At 33.9% G+C, this 27,327-nt stretch overlaps 1 protein-coding gene across 1 annotated transcript in view; it reads left to right on the forward strand.

Annotated features, from left to right (window-relative positions):
* The first annotated feature begins 212 nt into the window (after positions 1-212).
* The window catches only part of LOC142354598 (mitogen-activated protein kinase 1-like), a 42,530-nt gene continuing 15,415 nt past the window's right edge, over positions 213-27,327 (forward strand). The window contains exons 1-4 of the mRNA XM_075406925.1: positions 213-240; positions 5,618-5,789; positions 6,385-6,573; positions 8,423-8,686. Of these exons, the coding sequence (XP_075263040.1) occupies positions 5,620-5,789; positions 6,385-6,573; positions 8,423-8,686 (623 nt within the window). The 5' untranslated portion in view covers positions 213-240; positions 5,618-5,619. The remainder of the gene's footprint in view (positions 241-5,617; positions 5,790-6,384; positions 6,574-8,422; positions 8,687-27,327) is intronic.

Here is a 27,327-nt window from a genome sequence, read left to right on the forward strand (position 1 = left end):
GTGCCAGCCAATTTACCGAAAGACCCATTTTGTCGAAAACGCATCAAAATCCCAGAAGCGCTGGCTTTTGAAAAGGGGTAATCTAACTGCCTGAAAACTCTTCCCCTAGCGAGATAGCTTTTTCATTTTTCCTTTATCTTTCCAAACAAGAATTTACGGACGGCCTTTGTCCATGATGTTTCGAAAATTAAAAAAGATGACCCCAGTAAATGCCTAATTGTTGTGATAAACTTATTAAATAGATTTGTTATGGCAAAATCCTTGTACTGGGGACCTCCAATGGGAGGGTTTTAGAGGCAAGGTTCGGGTATGGTTCGTTAGAGTCAAGGTCCGATTCATCACATCAGGTCGTATCATTCTAACAGATTTCTTTTTTAGAACAATTTCTTGTGTTTTTGAATGTTAGAAGGCTTCGTGAATGGGATGTTTTGATGCCAACCATCTTCCTTCATCACATCAGGTCGTAGCATTTTAATTGATTTCATTTTTAGAGCATTTTTTTGTGTTTTGAATGTTAGCAGGCTTCGTGAATGGGACGTATTGATGCCTACCCTCTTCCCTCCACCTGCTCGGACTTGGTTTTGGGTACTTCTCGTACCAAATATATAGACGAGGGTCAAGTAAAGGGTTGTGTTCACTCCTATCGAGGTGCCAAACTGCTAGATCTTTGTGATGTTATCAATAAATACCCAGACCAGAAGCTTAACACTGTAGTAGTAATTGCCGGCTTCAATGATCACCGTAGTAGTATTGAAACTTTCATAGAGCATTGGAAATTCCTCATTCAGCTGATTATTGTTAAATTTAGCCCAAATAATTTGATTGTTCCCAAAGTTATACCCACAAGCTGTAATCGCCTCATAAATGAGAAAATCAGTGCCCTTAATTACGCTTTGTATAAATATATTGATTCTTGTGCCCTAAAGCTGTTTATTGTTTCACCCTCATTTAGAAATGTTCTTGAACCTAACCTGTTCTGTAAAGACACCGTGCACTTCTCCTTTCATGGAAACCATGTTTTCACTATTATTTTGTTTAACATCATTCAATACTTTAAATATCGTTGCTGTTATTACTCTCCTGTAATTAACTTAATCTAGTCCCCCTCAGTGCAGCCTTCCCAACTCCTAGCCCGCAGCTTGATGGCTGATCAAACCCATTGTTCACTCTGCAAGGGTCCCCTACGTAGGGGAGGCGTCTGGTGTCATACTTGTTATAAATATTTGCACGTGAAATGCAGTGGTCTAGCCGCAGCGAAAGATTGGACCGAAAACTTCAGCTGCAAAAGCTGCTCTGAGGTCACCGCAGCCACCGAAACAGCAATCGCAACGCCGGCACCACACAACGCTTTGACCGTTCCCGACACTGCACTCATAGATCCTGCAACATCGCACGCCCCCGAACGTTCCGTCGCCGCAGCATCGAATAATTTTTGGGACCACTTCCAGCCTCATCACGCGGTAACAGTGCGCGAAATATACCGCGAGATCGTCACTTGGAAGCCCTCGTTCTTCACGCTCGGTAAGAACAAGACAGGGGAACAGTTCAAGGAAGCCCGTCACAGTGTCCTCTCCCCGATTGCCGTAAACACGGATAGATCCGATATATCTCTGACCCTCTGTATGATACTTCCGCACCTAACCCTCAGTCGAACAAAGAACACGGACGATGGATCGAAAAATAAGACCATCAAGCGTAGACTGCAAGCATGGTACAGCTGCAACTTCTCAGAACTGTTCTGTGAAGCGAAGGCAATCCAAATGAGAATGAATTCGAGGAACAAACAGCAGCACTCTGACCTCAAGATGTTCAACGATTTCATGTCTCGTGGTAAGATCAGTAATGCTATTCGCTTTCTTTCGGATGAGCACAAAGGCGGCGTGCTAGCACCTACCGATCTCATAGACGGTAGACCGGTCCTCGAGATTTTACGCGACAAACATCCTGAAGGTCAACCCTTGGAGCCCAACTGCATTCAGAGCGAACATCCATGCACGCTTCCTTACCACCCCGCTGTCTTCGACAAAATCAGTGCCAGGCTCGTCAGAGAGCACGCAATGAAGACTCATGGCAGTGCCGGGCCTTCAGGTCTCGATGCCGATGATTGGCGTAGACTACTTTCTGCTTTCGGGCAAACCTCCACGAACCTGTGCAAGCTTGTTGCCAAGTTTGCTAAGAGGCTGGCCACGTCCATAATACCACCGGATGATTTGATTACATACATTGGTTGTCGACTAGTGGCTCTGGATAAATGTCCAGGTGTAAGACCTATTGGTATTGGTGAAGTAATGCGTCGCATCACCGGACGCATAATCATCGACTGCATCAGGCAAGATCTAACATCCCTCGGTGGAAACATGCAGCTGTGCCTGGGCCAAAAATGTGGCATTGAACATGCCATACATTCGCTTCGCCACAGTTTTGATGATCCCGAAAGCGAAGCAGTTCTACTAATTGATGCCAAAAACGCTTTTAACGTGCTCAATAGACGAACAGCATTAGAGAACGTGAAAGCCTTATGTCCATCTTTGCATGTTGCCTTACAGAATTCCTATAGCCACCCGTCTCATCTCCACATCGGTAAGTCGACCATACTGTCTCAGGAAGGTACGACACAAGGCGATGCCCTTGCGATGGCAATGTATGGAATCGCAATCCTACCCCTAATAACAAGACTTCATAATAACTCTTTGACACAAAAATGGTATGCTGATGATGGTAGCGTCGTCGGTAAGTTGAAAGATATCAGGGCACTCTTCGACAAGCTCACTGAGCTCGGTCCCAAGTATGGATATCTTGTCAATCCTCCGAAATGTCAGTTGATAATTAAGCCAGGAGCCGAGCGCCAAGCGTCAACTGTGTTTGCAGGCACAAATGTGGAAATCACGCAGGGTGCTCGAGTTCTGGGATCAGTTATCGGAAGCTCTGAGGCCAGTAAAAATTTCCTGAAAGATGCAGAATCTAAATACACAAAAAAAGTTTAGACAGACTTGGTCAATTTGCTCTCACCTCTCCCCAGAATGCCTATGCATGTTTGACGAAGGGGGTTCAACAGAAGTTGAGCTTCCTCTCGCGTACTACACCTTCCATGGACGGGGTTCTGGACAAGGTAGAGGAGCGGCTTGGCCGAGTCATACCGAACATCGTCGGCAAAGAAGTAATCCAAGAGGAAAGAGAACTTTTTTCTCTCCCTCTCAGAATGGGTGGGCTTAACATCGCCCTCCCACAAGATCTTCACAAAAATCTTGAGCAATCAATTGAACTCTCAAGACCATTGGCGTCATGCAATAATATTCAACAATGTGAAGTAGAACAAACCAAGATCAGTCTCAGACAGAAAGCAGACAATCAACGTGAACTCATCTCGAAAAAATCCAGAATCGAAAATAATCTACCAGAAATGAAGTATACCATCCAGCTGGCCTCGGAGAAAGGAGCATCCAGCTGGCTTAACGCGCTTCCGTTGTCAAAACATGGTTTTGACCTCACGAAGACTGAGTTCCGTGATGGAATAGCACTTCGCTACACCTGGGAAGCGAAGAACACGCCAGCCATATGCCCATGCGGGAAAGAGTTCAGCCTCACCCATGCCCTCCATTGCGCCAAAGGTGGTTATACGCACCTACGACACAACGAAATTAGAGATGTGTTTGCAAACCTGATGGATGACGTTTGCCACGATGTACAGATAGAGCCAAAACTTCAGTCGCTCGATGGAGAAATTTTCTCGAGTAATTCCACCACCACTGATGATGACGCTCGACTGGACATCAAGGCAAACGGTCTGTGGGGCTCCCGCTTTAATCGCACTTTCTTCGATGTGAAGATTTTCAACCCTCATGCGAAGAGCTGCCCTAAGACCATAAAAGATGCATACAAATATCACGAGAGCATCAAGCGAAATAAGTACGAAGAGCGAATCCGCGAAACCGAACACAGCAGCTTCAATGCACTGGTTTTTGCTTGTTCGGGTGGTGCAGGTCCATCAGCATCGCGCGTTATGAAACAACTCGCAACCAAGATCAGCGAAAAACGCGGAGAGCCGTACGCCGACACTATAAGCTACATCCGAACGAAAATCAGCTTCGCACTTCTGAGGAGCTGTGTTCTCTGCTTGAGGGGATGTCGTGCCCTCAAGCCTCGTGTTCTCAGTGAGACTTCGATTAGCGCCGTCGTGGAGGAGGGAAGGCTGCACTGAGTGTTTGGCTGCTTATCTTTATTCCTTTGCTTATTCCTTGATGTTCCATTTTTATTTTAATCTTTCCATTCCAGTTCCCTATGTGTGCTATATATATATATATAGGTGCTTTCCTCTCCACTTGTTAGTTATTTTTGTGACTGGGCCGTCTTTACACTGTCTGGAGGGGAACAGCTTGGAGTGCAGCATCCGGCTACTAAGTGCTACTCATCATGCCCTATTTTTCGACCTACATCCATCGATGCCGGATGGTGTACACGGCCCTTTATTGTTGTTGTTTTTTTTTTAAATTTAAACCCCAGTAAATGCGCACATGGTATAAAAGTCTCATTCGCTCGTGATCTGCACTGTGCTAAAGGTCGGTACACTCATTTGCCTCACGACCACAGAGACACTTGCCATTCGCCTGGGAGTATTTTGCCATTATTTTCAAATCGAGCCTCATTTGCAGCCGTTCGAAGGTGAAACCTTCCAGAGAAATAGTACTACGGCTGATGATTACACTAGCGTGGATATAGCCAAACGACTCTGGGAAAATTCTTCAGAACAGTAGTAGTAGTAGTAGAAAATGATTTTGAGTAATCTTAATTGTTTGCACCCATTTACAAGATCTTCAATCTTCGCGAAATCCTGCCCCAAGAATTTGCCTGTTACAAAAATCAAATCGTTCAATAAACAGAACGAGCACAGCACTTTCGACCAACTAATCTTAGTCTGCACTGGCAGCGCAGGAGCTGTAGCAACAAAAGCTCTACACTAATCGACCCTGAGATCAGCGAAAAGCCCATGGGGCCGTATATTAACGGTGTACACCTGCTGATGACCTAAATGAGCTTTGCTCTCCTTCGAAGCTATTTTCACTGCGAAGAAACAAATACCAAAAATTTATCCACCACCATTCTTCATGAGGGACGGCTACTGACGAATTTCCCTGCCTATGCTTGAGCTTAGAAATAGGACACTCCTAACAAGTTATATCATTTTTCCATTTTTCGGATCTCCATTTGTGCCCCCCCCCCCGAGTACGTTATGCCCCCAGTTACAGAGCACGTGTTATTACAGTGTAAATCACTATTCAAAAATTTGTGCGTCGGGGGGGGGTGCAAATAATATGCACCCACTAAAGCTGAGGGAGCACAAACGGAAAAGATACCGTTTTTCAATAAAGAAAGTTTTTGCAACATCAAGTAAGTACTCTGATGCGTTCTCATTAAATATTTCTTTCATCAGTTCTGTTGGATCAAGTCTGTATATATACGGATAACTACAATTTAAAAAAAAATTGCATGCGTTAGTATGCTTTTTGTGGGAGATTTTCTATCCTTAAATTTTACTCCAAGATAAAAATGCAGCTTGGTATCACTGTTTCTTAGTGACTACCGTCGGTCTACTGTGCATAAAAATGTCGTCCTGATTTTCAGATGAAGATGAACTTAATTAACTTAGAACAACGTGTGCGAGGCCAGCCTTTTCAAGTAGCGCCGAGGTATATAAATCTAGATTTCATCGGCGAAGGTGCTTATGGCTGCGTTGCATCAGCTACAGATACAGAGGCCCAAAATCCAAATAAAGTTGCCATCAAGAAAATCAGGTCAGAAAGGGAAACAAGATATAACAAAAATTAGCATATGAGAATATTTTTGGTGTGTTATTCGTTGTGAATAAGTCTATGCTATTTTTTAAACAAATTTGCGTAAATAAGTTTCCCTCTTCTTGGAAACTGGTTCCTCTGCCTCAGAGGGTTTCGGTCGCTACGAAAAAACCGAACCAACTGAAAATTTATCCGCTCTTATCGCTAATGGAGGCCGTCTGAAAGGTTTCTACTGTTTGTTTTTCTTCAGCTTGTGCTCAATTTTCGCATGTAACCCCCGCCAGGTTTTTTTACCTGGTTTTTTTTTCCTCCATAGACGTCGAGCACAGCACTTTCAACCGACTAATCTTAGTCCGCACTGGCATAGCAGGGCCTGTAGCAACAAAAAGTTTTTGTATGGTTCATTTCATGCAATTAGCAGATTCATTGTTTTTCTTTATCCATTGAAAGTTTGGTATTTACATATGCGGGCATAATTAATTTACTTTTTTATTCGAGTATTAGAAGGGTGAAAGCCCCTACCATTTTAGAGGAGGGGCTTTCTCTTAATTGAAATCTTCGAGTATTTCGTGGTATTCGGGTTGTTTTGTTTCAGTCCTTTCGAGCACCAAACATATTGTCTGAGAACGTTGCGAGAAATCAAAATCTTAACTAGGTTTCAACATGAAAACATCATTGCCATTGACAACCTATTTGCCTATCCTTGGACCGACAACTGGCAGGACCTCAAAGATGTTTACATTGTTCAAGAGCTCATGGAAACAGACATGTTCAAGTTAATGAAGTAAGCATTTGCAATATGTCATAGAAGTGTATGTTAGACATGGTTTTCATCGTACCGAACGATAGAGGATCTTTCCTATTATAGCCCTGAACGAAAATATATAGATGTGGCAATTGGCTGTACGGTTTCTACTTCTTTTCACCCCGCTTCATTTAACCCCGCATATCTTAACCCATATCATTAAACCCTTCTGTCATTTCACCCCTCTATCATTTTACCCGCCAATTAGCAGTCGACCTAAAAGGCATGCTTTGACATAATTAAGTGGATAACTTAATCCCATGTTTGGTTGCCACAGTTTCACGAAGTACCACGGGCCGCTGAGGCATGGCCAAGTGATAAATTAATAGTCATTAATTAATAGTCATAATAATTTATAATTTTTAAAAACCGGGGTGAAATGATAGAGGGGTTACATGATAGAGGGGTGAAATGATATAGGGGTGAATAAATAGGGGTGAAAAAGCTACACACCGGCTTTACGTTACATACCCAGTAAGCTGGAGGGGTGGGGACTATAATTGGTTAACCTGATTGCATAGATTGAAGCGAGGGCAGTAGACCACAGCGTGTAATCCTTAATAATAAGCGTTCAAACGCAATTGTCTATGACTCTTAAAAGCATGCTTGACTTGTGTGCCCGTTATATTAATCCTAATATAAGCAAAATGCTCTCTTATGCTGATGATTACGTCTGTCCTTATTCAAATACTTTTATTTTTACGGATAAAAAAGTCACGCACGTCTGAAAAAGAACCATAAACAGCTGAAGAAAATGTCATAATAGTTTATTCTAAAGATACAGAAAAATTTTAACGAACAAGATCTAGACAAATGCTTGAAGCCTAGAGCGAAATCTTCTGAAAATTTTCCCAATAGCGTGCGCTGCTGTTACATTCGGCTCAGTGATTATATAATGATTACGCCCCCGCTTTATTTCTTGTTACATATTAGAGTGCTATATAACAACACGTAATATACTGCTGGAGGTCATGAGCGACACTTGACGAATAGAATATATCCATTTTTCGATTTTCCCCCCGTACTCTTCCCCGCTTATTATACTTGACTCCTACGCCCACGTTATCTTTCAATTGCACGGGGTAGCGCATTATTTAATAATGCTTATTTTACAACAGTATCTGACTGTCGTATACGTGAGTATAGCTGTACGAACAAAAGTGTTCATGGATATCAAAACAAAGGCCTACTAATAGTTTCCATAAATGGGATTTTCTAATTTCCTGAAGAGGAGAAATTGAAAAAAAAGTCATGTACGGATCTTAAATAATGTTTCAACTCTGTTATAACTTCTTCGGATTCGTTCTCTTGATTCAATAACTCGAATTCAATGGAAAATTGAAAATTTTAAGGAATCAATTTGCTATTTCAGATAGTATAACTTTCCCGAGAGGGGTACAAAACGGAGAAGATCCTCATTTTTCTTTGTGGTAGTAGTTGAGTCTTTTGGTGCTGAATCTTTTGTGCGGCGTAAGCAGATTATGCGCCCATTACATCTATTAAAATAATTGTATTTCGTATTTAAGTAAATAATAATTTCGTAAATAAATATTCACAGAAAAGTGTGCTGATAGTTCTTTTGTTGAAGTACATCATCTTACTTTAAATTCAATCAATGGAATAATTAAAAGTCTTTCTCTCTTTCAATCGACATTTTCGAGGAAAGAAAATTTTAAATTGATTTAAATTTTACGTTCAATGGAACTTGTGCACCTACGGAAATAGCCATGAAGGGCTTGTTTCATTGATGCTCTTAATATTCGCGCTAACATTGGAACGCAATGCTTAGAATCAAATATTTGCTTAATGATGTTTTTGTACGTTTTAGAACGCAGGCCTTATCGGCTGAACACATTTGCTACTTCGTATACCAGATTCTTCGCGGCCTCAAATACATCCATTCCGCAAATGTCATCCATCGAGACCTCAAACCAAGTAATCTTTTGGTGAACACATCCTGTGATCTTCGCATCTGTGATTTTGGGCTGGCCCGCATCGCAGAGCCTCAAGATGACCAAACGGCTGGGTTTTTAACAGAATATGTTGCTACAAGGTGGTACAGGGCACCAGAAGTCATGCTCAATAGCAAGCAGTAAGTACATGTTACTTTTAGTGATATTTTGGTAACTAAAAACTCGAGTGCAGTTGTTGCCGCTGTGAATGGTGACTAACTGTATTCCAATGAGTATTTGAAGTGAAAAAGGTTGGGTATTTTTGCACATCAATGGGCGAACCATTTAATACAAAACTAATTGTGCAAACATTTAGCTACAAGAAAAACTTTAAGAATCAATAAATCATGGCTGCAAGTGAGACAGGAAAGCGGTAACATTGGAAAACCGCTAGTAATTGATTTTTGGAGAAATAAAGATAAAAAGGCTGGCGTTAAAATTTACTTAAGTTATTTTATTTGAATCTTTCATTTGAATTGGATAGCAGTCAATATAGACGAGACAATATAGCAAAATTATTTAAATTTTCTTAAATTTTCTGTCCATCAGAAGCCTTTAACGTAAAAGATCAATTTCTCTCTCAATGAGAAAATAATAGTTCAAACCTTTTCTAATATGGAAAATATAAATAGAACATCATTTTGTAGCTCTTTGAAGCTAGTTTTGATTTTTATTTCTTTTACGGAACGGGATTTCTAGTTGGAGGGATCCACCGTTTTGTCATCATTTTTCTCCCGTCTGAATATTTAAATCAAAAATATATCCTTTTTAAATGCCCTCAAATGCTTGAAGCAATTATTTTAGTCCTGTTGGTCTTTTTGAAACAATTTTTTGAAAAAACTTCAAAATTTAGAGTGAATTTTGCTTGCTTGATTTTTACACGATCTGAATGGTTTTTTTGAGCCCCTACCGTACATCTTGGTAGTTTGGTACTAAATGTCAAATCATGTGTGCCAAAATTGACTTCTTTTGAAAGCTTTTTATTTGACAGTTTATTTTTCTGTCATGAGCGTTAAGACCATCATTTTAAGCGTCTTAGTGATATTTACCCGCTCCGTTGGCTAAAGTCAGATTGAGTTAGCTCCTGATTGTAATTTGATGGTAAGTCGACCGACTTTAGTTGGATCTCAAATAATTTTGAACGCCGTCTGATGTAATTATTGTAAGCGTGTGTGCTTTGTAGGCAAAATTTTTAATTGACTGTTTTCTTCGAGAATGTTCTTTTGTTCGCTTAAGTGATATAAGTTTTGACGAAAGACAGGAGATAAACTGTAAGCCGCCAATCCCACGCCAACAGTTAATGAACACTACCTTTCAAATCAAACTGTGCTTAAATTGTCAGAATGTCGCACTTGAAATAAATCACTGAAATCATATTCACTTCTTGCGCCATTGTTTGTTTTGAATAGAAACCTCCAGATTTAATACAATAAAAAGCGCTCAAAACTTAATCAGAAGAGAAGTAATATCTAGAAAAAGAAAAAAAAATTATTTCTCAATTCCATGTTGTGTATTTCTCTCGATTATTGATTCGATGTCTTAAAATTGGTTAAATAACTAAGTTACAGAATTTGCTAGTATAGATTAACTGATATTCAACAAACATACGCCAAACTTTCAATTTTACACTGAAAAATCCTGCACATTTTTATCTCTTATTTATTACAATGTTTAAAACTAGTTTTCGGTGATTGGAGTTTTAATGTAATAAAATTAGTTTTCAGTATTTAATCTAGAGCTATTTAGATTGATTTATTACAATGTTTAAAACTAGTTTTTGGTGATTGGAGTTTTAATGTAATAAAATGAGTTTTCAGTATTTAATCTAGAGCTATATAGGTACAAAGGTATATTGCTACTAAGAGTAGACAATTCGAGGTTATATTTGGCCATTTTTAATAAAATAAATTATAAAAATTTGTAATTTCTTTCTGGTTTTTCTTTGTTTGACTTTCATTGGTTCGTTTCTTGATCAAGCAGTAGATCCCCTAAAGTGTTGCCCAGAAAAATTGCTAGGAGGTAGTAGTTTTTTTGTTCCCTTTCCTGGTATGTACTGTTTTTGCAGTCTTTTTGTATCAAATGGTGGTCACTTTTGTAACTGATGACTACCTCTATTGCAACTTGTTTCGTCTAAAGTTGTTTCCGAGTCGCAACTTGTGAAGAATTTTCATCATATATTTTCAGATATCAATTTTGTCATGTTATTCTTCCTGTTATTGTTTCAAAATGATTAGTAAATTAGTTAGTGGGCTCATTTTATTAATTGAATGGTTGGCTTGTGACTAAGTGAATGTCTACTTCGAGTCGTTTCCGAATCTTCCGGCTATGTTTTTTTTCGATGACTTATAGAGGATGTGTTTTAGAGAATTCAAATGCCGCACGTGAAAAGAAGTGTTTAGGTCAATCTGCGGAACAAAAGGCAAAACCAGAGATAGAATTTAGAGCTAATATTCTTCAAATATTATTCTGAGAGAAAGAGAAAAGTAGGTGTAAAAATTTGCACTAAGTAGATACCTCAGTAGATGCTTTCATTTGTTCCTCGAGTCGCTTTCGAATTTTTTTTCAACTGTCTCTTAGTTTGCTATCTACAATGATGTTCAAACGCTCAAATAAAATTCTGAAACATACAGTTCAGCTGCTACAATTGAGTGCGTGATGTCACTGTTAATCGGATTCTTTTCGATTTAATTACCTAATAATCTAGTCAAATTTCTCATAGATTACTCACCCCATTCAATAAATTGACCTCTGCCCTCACTTTTTGAAATTTAACTGATGAAATTCTAATTCGAGTTCAATTAAATGTATGTTAAAGTGCACTTATTTCATAGCATGGCGCCCTCACTTACCTGAACTAAATGAACTTACTAGACCTATTCGATCTAATTGAAAAGTTGTTCAAAAATTTGAGCTTCAGATTTACTTAGATTAGTGTTTTGTCGATGTTATCAGTCACTGATTGTTATCAAATGTCTAAACGGTATATTTGGCTGCTGGTATCCGGCATTCTGTCGGCGATGTTCCGGTTTTTAGAAACAAAATTTCACCCAGACGGTTTATCGAAGAACGAAATGTTCAGTTAAAATATGCCGGAGCAATACCGATTTCTGTCACAATGCAAAACTAAGCTTAATACGGAGCCTCTTTATTTGTGTTTGGTCTCCAAATATTTTGCAAATGCCATTCGGACGTTTTCATTTATTCTAAGTAACAGTATTTGCGTTTATTAGGGTTCAACGTGGAATTGTTAAACCAACACTAATGAACGGCTTTGCAAATTCTAGACTCCGGAATAGTTTATAGTCTAATAAAAGAGTAAATATGCTATATTCAATTAAAAGTTGAACAGTGTAATTAACCTAGTGAATGAAAAATAGAAATCATGTGAACAATTTAAAAATTAAGCCTCTTTGAACTGAAAGTGAAATTAGATTAACATGGCATATTTTGATGAACCGCATAAATCAAGTCGGAAAATAAGCAACAGAAAATTAAGGCTGTTCGCAGTGATCAGATATACCTTACATTTTCCTCAAAACTATGTTGGGACAAAATTGAACAACTGTAATTTTCGAACTTTAAAAGGAGGCTCGGTAATGTGCGTTCGCACATAATGTTCCGACAGCGCTCAAGGACTTTTTTTGACTCAATTGACTTCCAAATGAGGAAGAGATTGAGAAATTTCAAAAACGCGTATTTTGTTCTAAACCAATTGGTGTATCCGTTTAATTACTCGCTTTGAACTCAAAACAATTTTTAAAAATATCCCATTAGAGGGCCGATGAAACCTGCTATTAAGGAGACTAGGAGACAAGACGGACAGTGAAATCAAATGAAAACAATATTTATTCTTTATTCAGAAAACACAGTATTTATTCTCTAAGCCCTATTTTAACATAAATCGGACCTTTCATTAATGTAAACTGACTAAATGAAAACAGACGTGCCTGCAATTGGGGCGGAGAAAATTGCAAGTAATATAAAACGGTCATAGTCAAGATAATCCAGTTCTTTTTTATAGCAGAAATCAACGGTGAGACCAAAACTGGCCCTGCTAACACTGCGGGGCTATTACAAAATTTAATTTTTCCAAATAATCGAGCAATAGGGTTTTGGTGACAAAAATTATTAATGCATCACAAAAATAAATGTGCAATTCTGATAAAAACAATTTAAACAATGCTCTTGTCAGTGATTTTATGTCTACACTATTGGTGAGGACAAAAAGGCCTAAAGAGAATTCCTTAAAGGGAATCGCACATAATGCAAAAAAATAAACCCCAGGCCCAATTATCCCAAGATACGAGAAGATAAGTTTTTTTATAAAATGACTGGTTTTCAATCCTTTTTGTTAAAGCACTTTTTGTTCCGACACCAACTTTAGTGGGCAGGGAGGAACTATATACTCAAATGGGTTTTTTTTGTTCAGACAATTTTGGCCGATTGATATAATCATCGTATAGAGTTGTGAGTGGTATCATTAGAAAACCAGTCCAGCTTAGAAAAAGGAATTGAAAAGGATTTTTCAATTTTCGTTTTGTACAGGGAGTTATTGAGGTCTAAAGTTTCGTGAATAATTGCTATTTTTATTCACATTTTCAGTATTTTTGACAATTTTTTCGTCAATTTTGCTAAATGTTGAAATTGTTAACTGTACTGTTATTGACTTCATCTTTAAAGATAGAGGAGGGTTGCTGAGTTGTTCGATCCGAGTTTTTTTGGCTAGAATTTAAGCTAAATTTTTCAAAAATCACGTTTTTCGATAAAAATGGGACCACATTTGCTTTTTTTCTTTCAGCCCACTTGCTTTAACTAGGATTGAAGTAGACACCTTAAAACTGCGGTCGAAGTCTTTTTAAGCTCAGAAAAGAGCTAGATGTAATTCCGCTGGCTTTAGGAGTTTTCTGGATCATTATTTTGTAAAGTTTTTTGCAAATTTAAACTCGATAATTGCAAAAAAAGCATTGTTTTTGAGAAACGAAAAAATTTTGTTTAAAACTGATTTATTTAGCAATCATTTGAACAATTGACTGTTTTGTTAGACGCGCAGCAATATCTGGGCTGATCTTGAATTCACCGTGGATCCATACGTAAAAAAATTTTTTAGATTTATATGGGGCGCGACCTTTTTTTTCAAAACATTTCCGCTATGTAAATGTTTTTTATGTAAATTACTGACAAGAATCTGAAATCAGGGCTCAAATTATGACAGAAAATATTTATAAATAAGACGTCCAGTGAAATTATAACCTGGTTTTAGATTTATGGTTTTTAGGGCCTTCACCAATTGTTTTCGTAAAAAATTTATGAGTTCCTGAGTTTTGCTTTCATTTGTTGTACTTTTTGTAGCCCAATGGTTTAGTGTCCCCAATCAAAGATGCAGTTAGCTCGTTAAGAGATATAGAAGAACTGAGACAATTTTATCAGCTGTTATCTAATGTCTGTTACGACTTTGAATATATTTGTTTTGAGAAAATATCGGTGAATTTTTGAACTTTGCCACTATTTTATATTATTTCTCTCAACTTCGGGCGCAGCCTCAGTAAAACAGGCAGAAATCAATTTTGTGTGAGTATAAAATTATTCTTGGAAATGGCTTCATATTCAACTAAAGTTTTCCTTGTTTTGATGCTACGCGTTTCAAAATATATATTTTTTTTCGTTTTCTTTTGTGAGCACAATCGCATTTTTTATGAGTCGATTTTGTTTCGTTCTCGAATTATCACATGGTTGGCGATTCTAATTGAATTAAAGCATAGTAGGCAATTGTACAGCTTCGGAAAAATGCGTTTCTGTATATGTTAATTGTTTTTGTTGAATAGTTTAATCTTTTTGGGCTGAAAACAAGTTATCTCGCAAACATTCGTTGATTTTTTAATGTTTCTTCTATGTTTGTCTCTCCTTTTGTTGTTGTACGCCATATAACTGATAACGATAGGTCTCAATTGCATCCTCAGGACGTATAACCACCTATATAAAGGTTTCAGTTTTTAGGTGTTTGTTTTAATGACTTTCAAATTAATATTTTTAAATTTTTTTCATCTTATATTATTTGCTTTCGATTTGGTCACCATGTAACTCAATCTCACTAATTAGAAGTCTCAATTACTTTTGACGATTCAACCACTTTTATCCCGATTTTTTATACGTTTGTAACTGATTGCTGTTAGGATGAGGAGAAAGGGGGTGATTTACAGTTCTTGCAGGCAACATCTTATAAGTATAGTGCCTTGAATAGTGTGATGTCGTAAATTTGTTTCAAGTTTTAGCTTCCATGTGTGTTTGTTTTGTATTTGTTATTTTGTGGCGTAGTGACGTGGTCTCATTTTTAACAGGCCCAATTCGCTTCCTGAGGTTTTGCAACTTAATCCATCGCTTTTTGTTGAAATCTTAAATCTGTTATGACTTTTGGAAATATTTGTTTTCAAAACATATTTGAGTCATTTTTTAAAATAGTTTTTCGGTCAAATTGCTCAGTCGCTCTAAACACAGGTTACAACACGTTTGCAGTGAGCTATGAAATAACCTTTATAACGGTTGTAGCTTCAATTTTTGTTTCTCGGCTTTGTTACTACTTTTACTACGAGACTTCATAAAATGCTTGAGATTTTTATATATATTTGTACATTTTAGAGGATTTTTGTTCTCTTTTTGGTTTACAACAATAATCGTGAGTCCTATTGGTTTTAAGATTTTGCGCAATTGAAGATTGGATTATGGCATGTCTCAAATTTAGTAGTAGTAGAAAGGCTTGGTATAGCTCTTTCTTCTTAAAGCAGTAGGTACACTAAGTTACACTTTTTCCAAGCAGTTGCATGTCAGACACTAAAGCAAGGAAAATCTGGGCTGAATTCGAATTTTAAAAGGCAGCCTCCAATCCTTGTTCCGAAATTTTATATCATGGGTTTAGATATTGGACCTGTTTAAACTTATTTGAAATGGTAGCTTTGCGTATGCACCAACTTAAGCTCAATTGAGAACACAATGTCAGTACTTTTTTAGGCTTCTTTTTAAAAGTTCAACTTTTATCTCCACAGTCCTCATTTTGTGCAGTCGACTTATTTTTCATTAGTAGTGCATAAAACAAGGAAATCAACCAACAGCAAAATTTGTCCCGTTCTCCAAACGCTAATCGCGCATGTCGAATAGGGACAAATTTTACTACTTGTTGATTTCCTTGTTTTATCCACCACTATATATTAGCTCTATATTCGATCAAAAATAAAACAAAAAGTCAAAGCAAAATTTACATTTCACTCTTTAAGAGCGATTCACTCTTATTCGGGGTGATCCCCCAGTAGAAAGATCACTCTTTTTCACTTTAAAGAGTGATTCCCTCTTTTTTGATATTTTTATTATTTTTTATACTTTTATTTCAATTTATCTATACTCTTTAATAAATTTATATTCTATTTTACTTTTTCTATATTTATTCCATTTTTAATAAGAAATGATACAAAATTATATTTACACGAACAACTTTCCTCAGTTTGGCTTATAACTAAAGGACTTACAGTCTTGCTTTGCCAACTAGGATTAATTGTTTTCTCACTCAAATCAGTGTAAGGACCTTCGGTCTTGGTTCCCCAACTGCTTGGCTTGCCATGGACTTCGTCCGTTCGCAGATTTCTACTAAATCCTCTAGGTAATTGTACATCTGGATGTTGTTTCTTTACATGAGCCCGTATTCCATCATATCTCACAACAGAAGTACAATATGGACAATTAACTTTAGCTGAAGTACAACTTCTACATGTATACTCACTCTCATCAAAATCAGTTAGTGGTTTTACATAATTACATTTATAAGGTTAAGGTTAGGGTTAGGGTTGGGGTTAAGATTAGGGCTAGGGTTAAGGTTAGGGTCTGAGTTAGAGTTAGAGTCATAGATAGAACTAGAACCAGAACTAGAACTAGATTCATTTTTTAAAGAACAACCCCATGGAGAAAAATTTTTAGCACAAATACCACTTAGTATTATATTACCACACATACATTTATCAGTTTTATCTTTATGACATGATTCATAATGATATTTTAAAACAGCAATGTTTCCATATTTATATTTACACTCTAAACATTTTGAAAGCATTTATAATAGGGTAAACTATAATATTTACCTAATCATTTCGCAGATAGGACTTTGTCCATGTTTCACCATCGGTGTAACCGCTTCGCAGATAATATTTAGCCATGATTTCAATTAAATCTTTAGTATTATCTTTAGATGTGATACACTGCTAAATATTTATTTCCTAACGTATTGAGTGTTTTAGTTTTACATCTAAAATCTATTTTTAACATCTGTTTTATATCTAAAATCAATTCAAGGTCTAATTCTTTTTTATCTCTAACAAAATTTATAATCTCTTCTCTAAATTCTTCATTTATTCCATATAGTCTGGTTAAAAACTTTCCTCCCTTTCTATTCAAAATTCCCATCTCTTCATTTATATATTCTTCTTGTAGTTTTTTTAAGGGTGTAACAAGTTTACGTGCCCCATTAACTAAACTATTTTTTAGATCAGTGTAACTGGTTCCCAGATCGGTGAAACCGCTTCGCGGATAGGAATTTGTCCATGTTTCACTATCAGTGTAACTGAATCCCAGATCGGTATAATCACTTTGTGTATAGGACTTTGTCCATGTTTCACTATCAGAGAACCTGCTTGGCAGATCTTCTCCATATCCAAAGTTAACCAAAGTGTTTGCTCTATTCAACATATTGCTTGCACTCATTGCCACGGCTCCAAAAGTTTTTATTATTGAATCAGGATAAATATAACTAGTTATAACTAAACCCCAACCTGTAATTCCACCAATATTTGATAATTATTTTAATCCTTTTGCTTTAACCATCTCTTTTGTTAAAACATCATTCTGAATTTTAATATTATTTAAAGTAAGAAGTTTATTAATATAAAACTGATAATTATCATGATTAATGGTATTTCTATCTGTTGCATTTATCATGAGTGGTTTCATATATGCTATAAGTTTAATTATATCTTCTCTTTCTAATTCATCTTTTAAACTAAGAGCTTTTAAATCAAGGAAACCAACTCTTGAATCATATATCATTGTTCTATTACTATTAATAATAATAAGTATTTTCCTTCTTATTATATTTAATTATACCATAACGAAGTTCATCTGACATTCCATCTGTAGGATTATAATGGTTACTATTTATCTCACTAATTATTTTACTAAAGTCATGTTCACATTTATATATCTCATTAAAGTTTTTAGATAGATCAGGCCCATTATAATTTGTTAAATAAATAGTATCACAACTCATTCTTGCTGTATTAATTATTTGAGCTGGTTTATGACACATTACAATCAGTTGAATATTATGATGTCTACCTTTAGTAAAATAATAAGCTATATCCTTATTTAACCTATCACCCATATCATCAAGTACTATTACACAATTTTGAAATTTGAGCATATTTTTTCTATCATATTTATATCACATTTATTAAACCCAGTATAAAACTTATTAGACTCAGGATCTATCCAGTCTCTGTCATCTTTACACACGATGACTATATTTTTAGCCCGGTCTTGGTTTTGGTCTTGGTCCCGGTTTTGGTTTTGGTCTTAGTTTTGGACTGAGTATAATTTTAAGTATTGTGTAATAAAATATGTTTTCCCTGTACCAGTTCCACCATAAACAATAGTATGTAATGGTGACTTTTCATATTCAAATCTAACTAGACTCCTATTCATAAATCCACTAAAGCTTTCTTCTAGTTTTGTATATTTACTTGGTATTGAATCATATATTATATAACAAATTCCAATTAAGAAAATAAAAATTATAACTACACTACCCGTCTCCATTTTTATATATAAAATATAGGCTTGATTTAGACTTAGACTTATTAAATTTATTATATAAAAATGCTTATCCTAACTTTTGAGGAATTCAATAATAAATTTAATATTGATAATAGTGCTATGAGCGATATCAGAATAAAAGATATAGGTAAAGATATAAGTCTAACACCAATTGAAATAGTAATGAGAGATGAGACTCCAGATAGTATCGGGGAACCTAACTTCAACATTATTGTAAATCTACATCCAACTGAAGGTACACATTGGGTTTTAGTTATAAGAAGAGAAGGTGGTTCTGTGTATTACTTTGATAGTTTTGGTGTTGAGACTCCACCATTATTCTTAGAAGAATATGTTGATCTAGGCTCTAATGAAAGAATACAACAATATGATGAATCTTATTGTGGGGCTTATTGTTTATTTATGATATATCTTATTGATAGAGGATTTAGAATTAAAAGTGCTTTGAATATTCTAGTTAATCAAGTTAAATATCCTGAAATATAAAATGAGTGTTTTTGTTTAGGTTGTAGTAAAGATCTACGAAGTAGCTTTGCTAATAATGATAATGATAATGTTAATGATAATGTTAATGATAATGTTAATGATAATGTTAATGATAATGATAAAGATAATGATAATGATATAGATAATGATAGTGTTAAAGAGAATGTTAATGATAAAGATAATGATCTACGAAGTAGCTTTACTGATAATGATAATGTTAATGATAATGTTAATGATAATGTTAATGATAATGATAATGTTAATGATAATGTTAATCAGGGAACCTGCTTCACAGATGATAATGTTATATATCAGGGAACCTGCTTGGCTAGCCACGAGCAACGCTCGTTCGCAGATCTATTTGATGAAAAACATCAAAGGGGTAAACCTAACAACAAAGAATGTCTTAGTAACAATATCTCTGTAAATATAAATGATGATCTACAATCATGGCTAAATGATGATAATATAATTACTGAAGCCGCATTGCCAGATAACTTTAGATGTATAATATCTGGTCCTAGTGAATGTGGTAAGACATTCTTATTAAAAAAACTAATTCTAGCTAGTATATATTTTGATAAGCTATACATCATTGGACCTACTGGTGATCAATACAATGGATTAGAAAGAATAAACGATAAAGCAGTTATAGAATTTATTAAAGATATAAAAGATTCACCATCTCCTGATAAACTACCCAAAGACTTAAAGAAACTAATGATATTCGATGATGTTAGAGCCAAAGAACCAGTTATTAATAAATACTTTTGTAGAGGTAGACATAATAATTGCAATATGATATATCTTAATCAAAACCTGTTCTCTCTGGATAGGCAGAGTGTTAGAGAGAACTGTAATCTATTTATTTTATTCGAACAGAGAGGTAAAGTCCTAGCATCGATATATCTAGATTTCTTTAATAATGTTGAACTTAGTTATAATGATTTTGCTAACATATGTAATAAGGTATGGAAAGAGCCTTATAATTACATTGTCATTGATATAACTAAAAATAAAAATATTAATGGTAAACTAAGAATTAATTGGGATCGGAGAGTTTTGTAAATTAATTATTATTATACAATTTGATGCCTCACTTGGTTTCCATGCTTCACTTGGCTTCCATGCTTCACTTGGTTTCCATGTTTAACTTGATTTCCATCTCCTAAATCTTTCTTTAGTACATAACCTACAATAGAATTGTTTAAATCTAAACTGAGAGATATGTTTATATAATTTACACTTTCTACATGTTAGATATTGATCAGGATTATTAAAATGTTCTAGTAAATGATCATGTTTATCTCTATATGTTATATTCCTATTACATACAAAACATTGATATGGTTTACCCTGACACCAATTACAACTCTGACCCCTGGACTTATTTTTACATTGATCACATTTAATACTAAACATTTTTTATTATTTTTTAAGGGGGAAATATTATTTCAAAATATGTTATGATTATTAGGGAAATAGGAACTGTTTATTCTAAGTCTAGGTCTAAGTCTGAGTTTAGCTGTTAACATAGATGGGTCTTCGACCAGCTGTGTTAACATAGATGCAAAGTAAAACTTAATACTTCACCATTAAAGTCTATAGGTCTTCCATACTCATCTTTGATATGAAACTCTATATATTCTATTCTATCTTTAGTTACATTTTGATACAAGATATTAGTTGGTATAATATTTATCAAGTAAACTGGTGGTTCTGTTAGAGTAAAAGTATATAGTATGTCTGTGTTATTCCCATTATCTTTAACACCAGATATCACATTACAATGAATGTTAATAGTACTAAAACCCATATCAACAATTTTCTGAGATGTATATTTACCTTTTTTTAAACCATTTTTCTAAATCCTAGTAATGGGGCTATTGAATTCTCTATGTCAAAGTTAATTGCACCTTGTTTTATTTCCATTAAACTTTTCATTGTATTCTTATCAGGTTCTATTATAACATTACCATTAGTTTCTTCTTTTATTAATTCTGCTATTTCGGTTAATTCATTTGCACCTGGTATAACAGCTAAAATACGGGTATCTGTCCATGTTTCACCTTGGGTATCATATAAGAATTGATTGTTCCTTCTATTCACATTAAACACCGAATTATAAACAGATAATCTAATTAAACCTTATTTTGTTTTATTAAGTATAGGTTCACTAAAGTTAAACTTTTCTGTTGGTTTTAACATTCTAAAGTTAAGTGTATGTTCATCTTTAGTTTTAGTTAAAGCATCATGTATCTTTTGCAGTTTCCATAAGATTAAATTGTCTGTCATTTTTTATCTAATAAAAATGGATTTTAATTTGGATACAATTTATGGTTATAATAATGATATACACAAAAGTAAGATTATAAAGTATAAACCAAATAATCTGGCAACAATGAATACAATCAATACTAATATTAATATCATACTCAATAGAGAAGAAAATCATTTAAATTTGCGTGATTCATATCTAGAGATAGAGTTTGTTGTATGAGACGATGCTGGTGGTGTATTTGCTAATAATGCTAATATCAGATTAGTTAATTCTGGTATGATGGCATTGTTTAGTTCAGTTAAGCTTCAAACTAGTGGTGGTAGGATTATTGAATATATAGATCATTGTCATCCTAATCTATTGATGTATAAGTTATTAACTAGTACTGTTGATGAATATGAGAGTGGTTTTGTTAGAAATCAAGGCAATAGAGATACTCAACTTAAAGCTGACCATATTGCCGCAGAACGAGGTCATGTGTATATGATGATTAAGATGAGTGATCTGTTTGGTTTCGAAAATGATTTAGAAAAGATTATATATGGTTTAGGATTTAAACTAATATTAAAAAGAAATAATAATGATAGAGCTCTATTTAGAGTTAATGCTGGTGCTGATGCAGTTGCTAATGATGCTAATATAGATATCAGAGATATATCGTGGTGTGTGCCTAGTATTGATCCTAGTAATGACAATAGAATTATTGTGCAAAAGGGTTTGATTAAAATGAATAATATAGACTTTAGTTATTATGAAAGAAAGACGTTTTATATGAATGTACCCAATGCTACTAACTTCTTGTTTGATCTAGGTATGGAAAGTGGTATGGAAAGACCATATATATAATAGTTGGTTTTGAAAATAATAATGTTAATGAACAAACTCATGATGCAAGTACATTTGATATAATGAATGTTACTGAATGCTATTGTAAGATTGGTAGTTAGTTTTATCCTGAGGATAGAATGAATATTAATTATGGTTCTAATAATTATAATGAGGCGTTTAAAGAGATTGTTAGCTTTAATAAAGATTATAATGGGCTACCACATAATATAAAACCATATATAAATCATAGAACATTCAAAAGTAATTATAGAATACATGTGTTCGATACTAGATATCAAAGTGATCATATAGGTCCACAACCAATTCAACTTAATTTTAAATTTAGTGCTGCAGTTGCAGATGTTATATGTCTTGCATTAGTGTTAACTAGAAAGGTTATTAGTGTGAATAGTGATGGTAATAAGATGGTTGATATAATCTCGTAGAGATTAATGGCCGGAGGCCTATTATATCATAGACATAGTCTTAGTTATAATTAAGTCATAGTTATAATAAATGATATATTTATTGATTTATCCAATAACTAAACAATGACTAAATCAATGATAATCAAACTATTTCCTACTAGTCTTAACAAAACCCTTAGCATAAATAATATCTAATTTCTTTTTGTTCTCTAGAGCTAAGCCTCTAGCTTCAAGTTTAGTTTGGGGTTTGGGTTTGGCTTTAGGTTTAACCCTGGGCTTCGAGCTTCGCTCGCGGGTGGAACCCGTAGGCTTAGGCTTAATAACAACAAAGGGATTATATTTTTTAACTTCTATTATTTTTTATATATAGAAATGAGTCTTTTAATTAAGTTCAAAACTAATTCATATTGTGTTGGAGGTAGACATTATATTATGTTTATGATTATATTATTTTTATGATTACGATTATGATTATATTTATATTATGTTTCTGATTATCGATAAATATTAATACTAATTTTAATATTACTAAACATACTATTGTTACTAAACACTATTAACTTTAGTTTAAAAAAATACTCAGCTTGTTTTTCTTGTTCTTCTTATATTCTTCATATACCTTGACTAATTCATTATATTCATCATTATCTATTTTATTATCTTTCATTGATTTAGTATATAGTCTATTAAACTTATCACTAAACTGTTTACTTAAAATATACATTTGTGAATACTTTATAATTTTATTTCTAATTTTAGTATTAATTGTTTTCGATAATGAACCACAAACAGTTGCTGTAGCAAAAGCTGTTGGTATAGAGTAAGGTAATCCTATACCTGTTAATGCAACTGATGTTGTTGTTGCAGTTGTTGCTATAGATGATAATACTATTTCTGTTATCTCAGCTATGTTAATATAATTCTTATATCTACTTAACTTCTTATTATAGTTATTAGTTTCAGTTTCATAATAATTTCTAATATCTTTTTTAATGTTAATAATATTATTAAATTTATTATCGGCTTGAATCTTTTCATTTATGTATTGTTCATTAACGGTTGACAAGTTGAGATATAGTAATCTCTCGCTCGGTGCTGTTGGATTGGTCATGGACTCCGTCATAGCTTTGTTTATTTTCATTAGTAAAAAAACTCTATTTTTTTCGTTATATCTTCTTGTTTAAAACCATAATGCTTCTCAAATCTTGCTTGCTCTTTATTATCAACTAACGTACTTCGTAAAAGTATAGCAATTATATATTGTATATTGTCCTTTTATTCTTTATAAGTGCTTCATCAACGGCACAATGTCTTTTTATTAATTTCTTTAAATTCTTTCAGACCCGTAGTAAACATATCATCTAGTTGTATGTTAGTGATATTCTGATTAAACCTATTATTATCAAATTCTTGTTTTAATTGATTATATTTAGAGATAGTATCAGCAGCAACTTTATTACAAAACTTAACAGTATTTGTGACTTCATTTGCTGATTTAATAAATTCTCTAATTAGTTCTTCATTAACTTGTGTTTCATTTAGTTGTAATGTTTTAGTTGTAACTTTATCAAAGTCACCTTTTCTTAGTTTAGTTATGTTTCTACTTAAAATGTCTATTTTATTAGAAGAGGATAATAAGTTATTGTCACAATACTCTTTATTAACAACATCTTTTTCATCTATCGGAGGATGAACATTTGTAATTTTATAGATATCCTTCATATCAATATTATCATTATCTTCTAGGAATAACCCACGAGCCTTACTTAGTGTTAAGTTGTTTCCATTCCCCATATGATGTTTCGCTTGGTTAGATCTATTTCTTGTCATTATTTATATTAAAATATATATTTAATGATTCTAAAACTTTATTATTAGATTCAAAGTCAAACTCGGATTTTAATAGTTCCTGTTCATAGTATTTACCTTCTATTATCTCTCCATTATTATCTTCTATTTTATATGTTGGTGATTGTGTTTTTAGGACTTCATTAACTTTAAACAATTCTCTATTCCAATTAGAAGTGTAACCTTTAGAGAAGATATTACGTTTATCTGCATTTTTAACATAATCACCAACTTTAAATTTTGGGGTTGCTTTGGTAGATTTAACATAGTTTTCAACTTTATCAGGATTATTAGAAGCATCAACTGGTGTCATATTACTTGTTGAATGAATGTTATTGTTATATGTTATGACTGCATCATTTAGTATATTTACCCAATTACCATCACCATTGATGAACATTGGTTTAATAAATATATATGTAATAATGTTCTATTAATTCTCTCTATAAACACAGCCTTTAAATCACTATAAGTAGAATATAGTTTTGTTTCATATTCTTTAAGTAAAGATTTAAATGTTTTATTGTAAAACTCACTACCTCTATCTACCCATAACTTTTCTTGTTTTCGACTTTCAGAGCCACCCTGTGGATGTTCACCTAATACTATTTTAAAACCATTAGTTATAGACAAACCAGATTTATTCTTTCATGGAATAGCCCATGCATAGTTTGTGAATATATTCATAACTGTTAATATAAACTTATAATTTTTATTGTATTTACTTAGAGATGACTTATCAATCAAATCAGCTGACCATGTTTCATCTTTATATAATGGTATTATTCTTTCTCCTCTAAACTTTGTTATTTGAGGACTGAATACTTCTTTAGCTAATAGTTGTTGTTGTTGTTTTTCCATCATTATTCATTTACCATAGTTAAAAACAAAATTATCTAATTGTTCTTGATTAATTATTTTCATAGATAATAGTTGATTAGATATATCTAGCATTTCATCGTATAGTCCATCATGACCAGCTTTTGTTTCTAGTATTAATAATTGTAGACTTTCTATTAAACTATTTTGATCTGCGAACAGACTCCGTCTGTGGTTATCCATCGAACTTTGTTCGTGACAAGCCAAGCGGTTTCCCTGATCGGGAGTGCTATTTTATCCCCTACCATATACATCATCTCTTACCCCTATTATACGTTTTATTGCTCTATATCTAGCACTTTTCTTATCCCCTTTTCCTAAATCATATCCAATATCAAATAAAAACCTTTTAATTTTGTTTTCATCTTCCTCGATTTCACCATATTTTATATTTGGGTTAGTAAGAAAGTTTATAAACTCATCTGAAAATTCATATATATTATCCTTAACTATAAATTCATTTTCTTGATAAATTAGTTTAACACCATTCATTTCAAATTCAGTGATATCTAAATTTCCGAACTTCAACTTTAATTGAGGGTTAGATTGAACTGACTTTAAATTAATAATTTGAGCTGTGTCTTTATCTACTAAGAGTCCTGGTTTATCTCGAGCTTCCTCTACAGCTTTTCCATTGGACTTCATTAAAGCTTCATTAAACTGGAGGCCAGCTTGCTGGATCATCTTAGTTTTTTTTATCTAACTCTTGATTTTGCCAATCTATTGCCCTTAATGTTTGTTCACTTAATGCTAGATTTTGTTCACTGTTCGTATTTAAAGTTTTAGTTAGAGGATCAAATAACTCTTCTGTTTCACCATAATATTCTTGTTGTTTTAATTTATCTTCTAATCTATTCTTTCTGTTTTGTTTTTCTAGATAGTTTAATTCTATAAGTTCATCTAGCTTAGTCATTTTTTTATATAAAAATAGACTAAGTATGAATTAGATCTATAATTATAATTAAAATAACTAATTATAATAACTCATTATATAATATATTAGCTGCTTCTATTAATTTTCTATTGCTATCTATAGTTAATTCTTTAATATCATTAATCATGGAAGGGACGAAGTCCTTGGTACCCCAACCTGCTTGGCTTGCCACAGACGAAGTCTGTTCGCAGATCAGGTTATCTACATCCTTATCCTTATCCTTATATAGTTTCTGAATCGGTGAAGCCGCTTCTCGGATCCTATTTATCAAATCCCTTTTAAATAAATATTTCCTTATCATGTGGATAACTTTTTATATTGTTTACATAAAACCTTTTATCATCAAATATATTTAAACTAATTTTACTTGTTTTTGTTGTTATGCTATCCCCAATTTTTTGTATATTGTTTTAATCTGTTGTTCTCTGTGTATTATTCATTAATGCATCATAATAATCTATGTGCCTAGCATTATTATGCTTCTTTATTCCTTTTTCTTTAGTGTTTTTAGGATAATTTTTGAAGCTATATGTTTTGGGGGACAATGCTATAAATTCCTCACTAATCCTACTCCCCAGCTCGTGCTTAAACTTGCCGGGGACTTTATTATTAGTTTTTATAGGTATGTCTAGATTACTTAAGTCCGTATGCTCATCACTAACTTTACCTTCACTATAACTTAATACGAAACTGTCCGTATCCATATAGTGAAGTGTGATATCTTTGAGGGATGATTGTAGAATATAGAATACATCAAACATATGTAGTTTGCTAAGTTCGATTATTGTAACTCCTACATATACAGGTGAGCTATATTCTATTTTTTTCTTTATATATTCTATTTGGCTTTAATCTCTATATCTAGTTATATTCTTAAATGTTGGTTTACTTACACTTTTCATTATTTTTTCTTCATCATGCAAGAACTTGCTTTGAAAGAAGTGTAGAGGATTCATGCACATTCTTCCATATAGGGAGTTGTTCATTAATTTCCTTAAATCCTTTTCTGCTTCAGTTTTAGCTGTTGCTCTTTTATTTGTATTGTTTTGTATATAATCTCTACATATATAATCTTGTTTAAATTTAATTACTCTGTATTTTTGTTACTTTTACTCCCATGTTAGCATAGAACATTAACCTCCTATAATGAACCATGTATTCTGTTTTTTTGTTTTGGTCTAAGATTAATTTCTCTCTTTTTGCTTTGCCTCCATCTCTTTCTCTGTAACC

This window comes from Convolutriloba macropyga, chromosome 15, assembly GCF_964194025.1.
Source record: "Convolutriloba macropyga chromosome 15, txConMacr16.3, whole genome shotgun sequence".
NCBI classification, from domain to species: Eukaryota; Metazoa; Xenacoelomorpha; order Acoela; family Convolutidae; genus Convolutriloba; species Convolutriloba macropyga.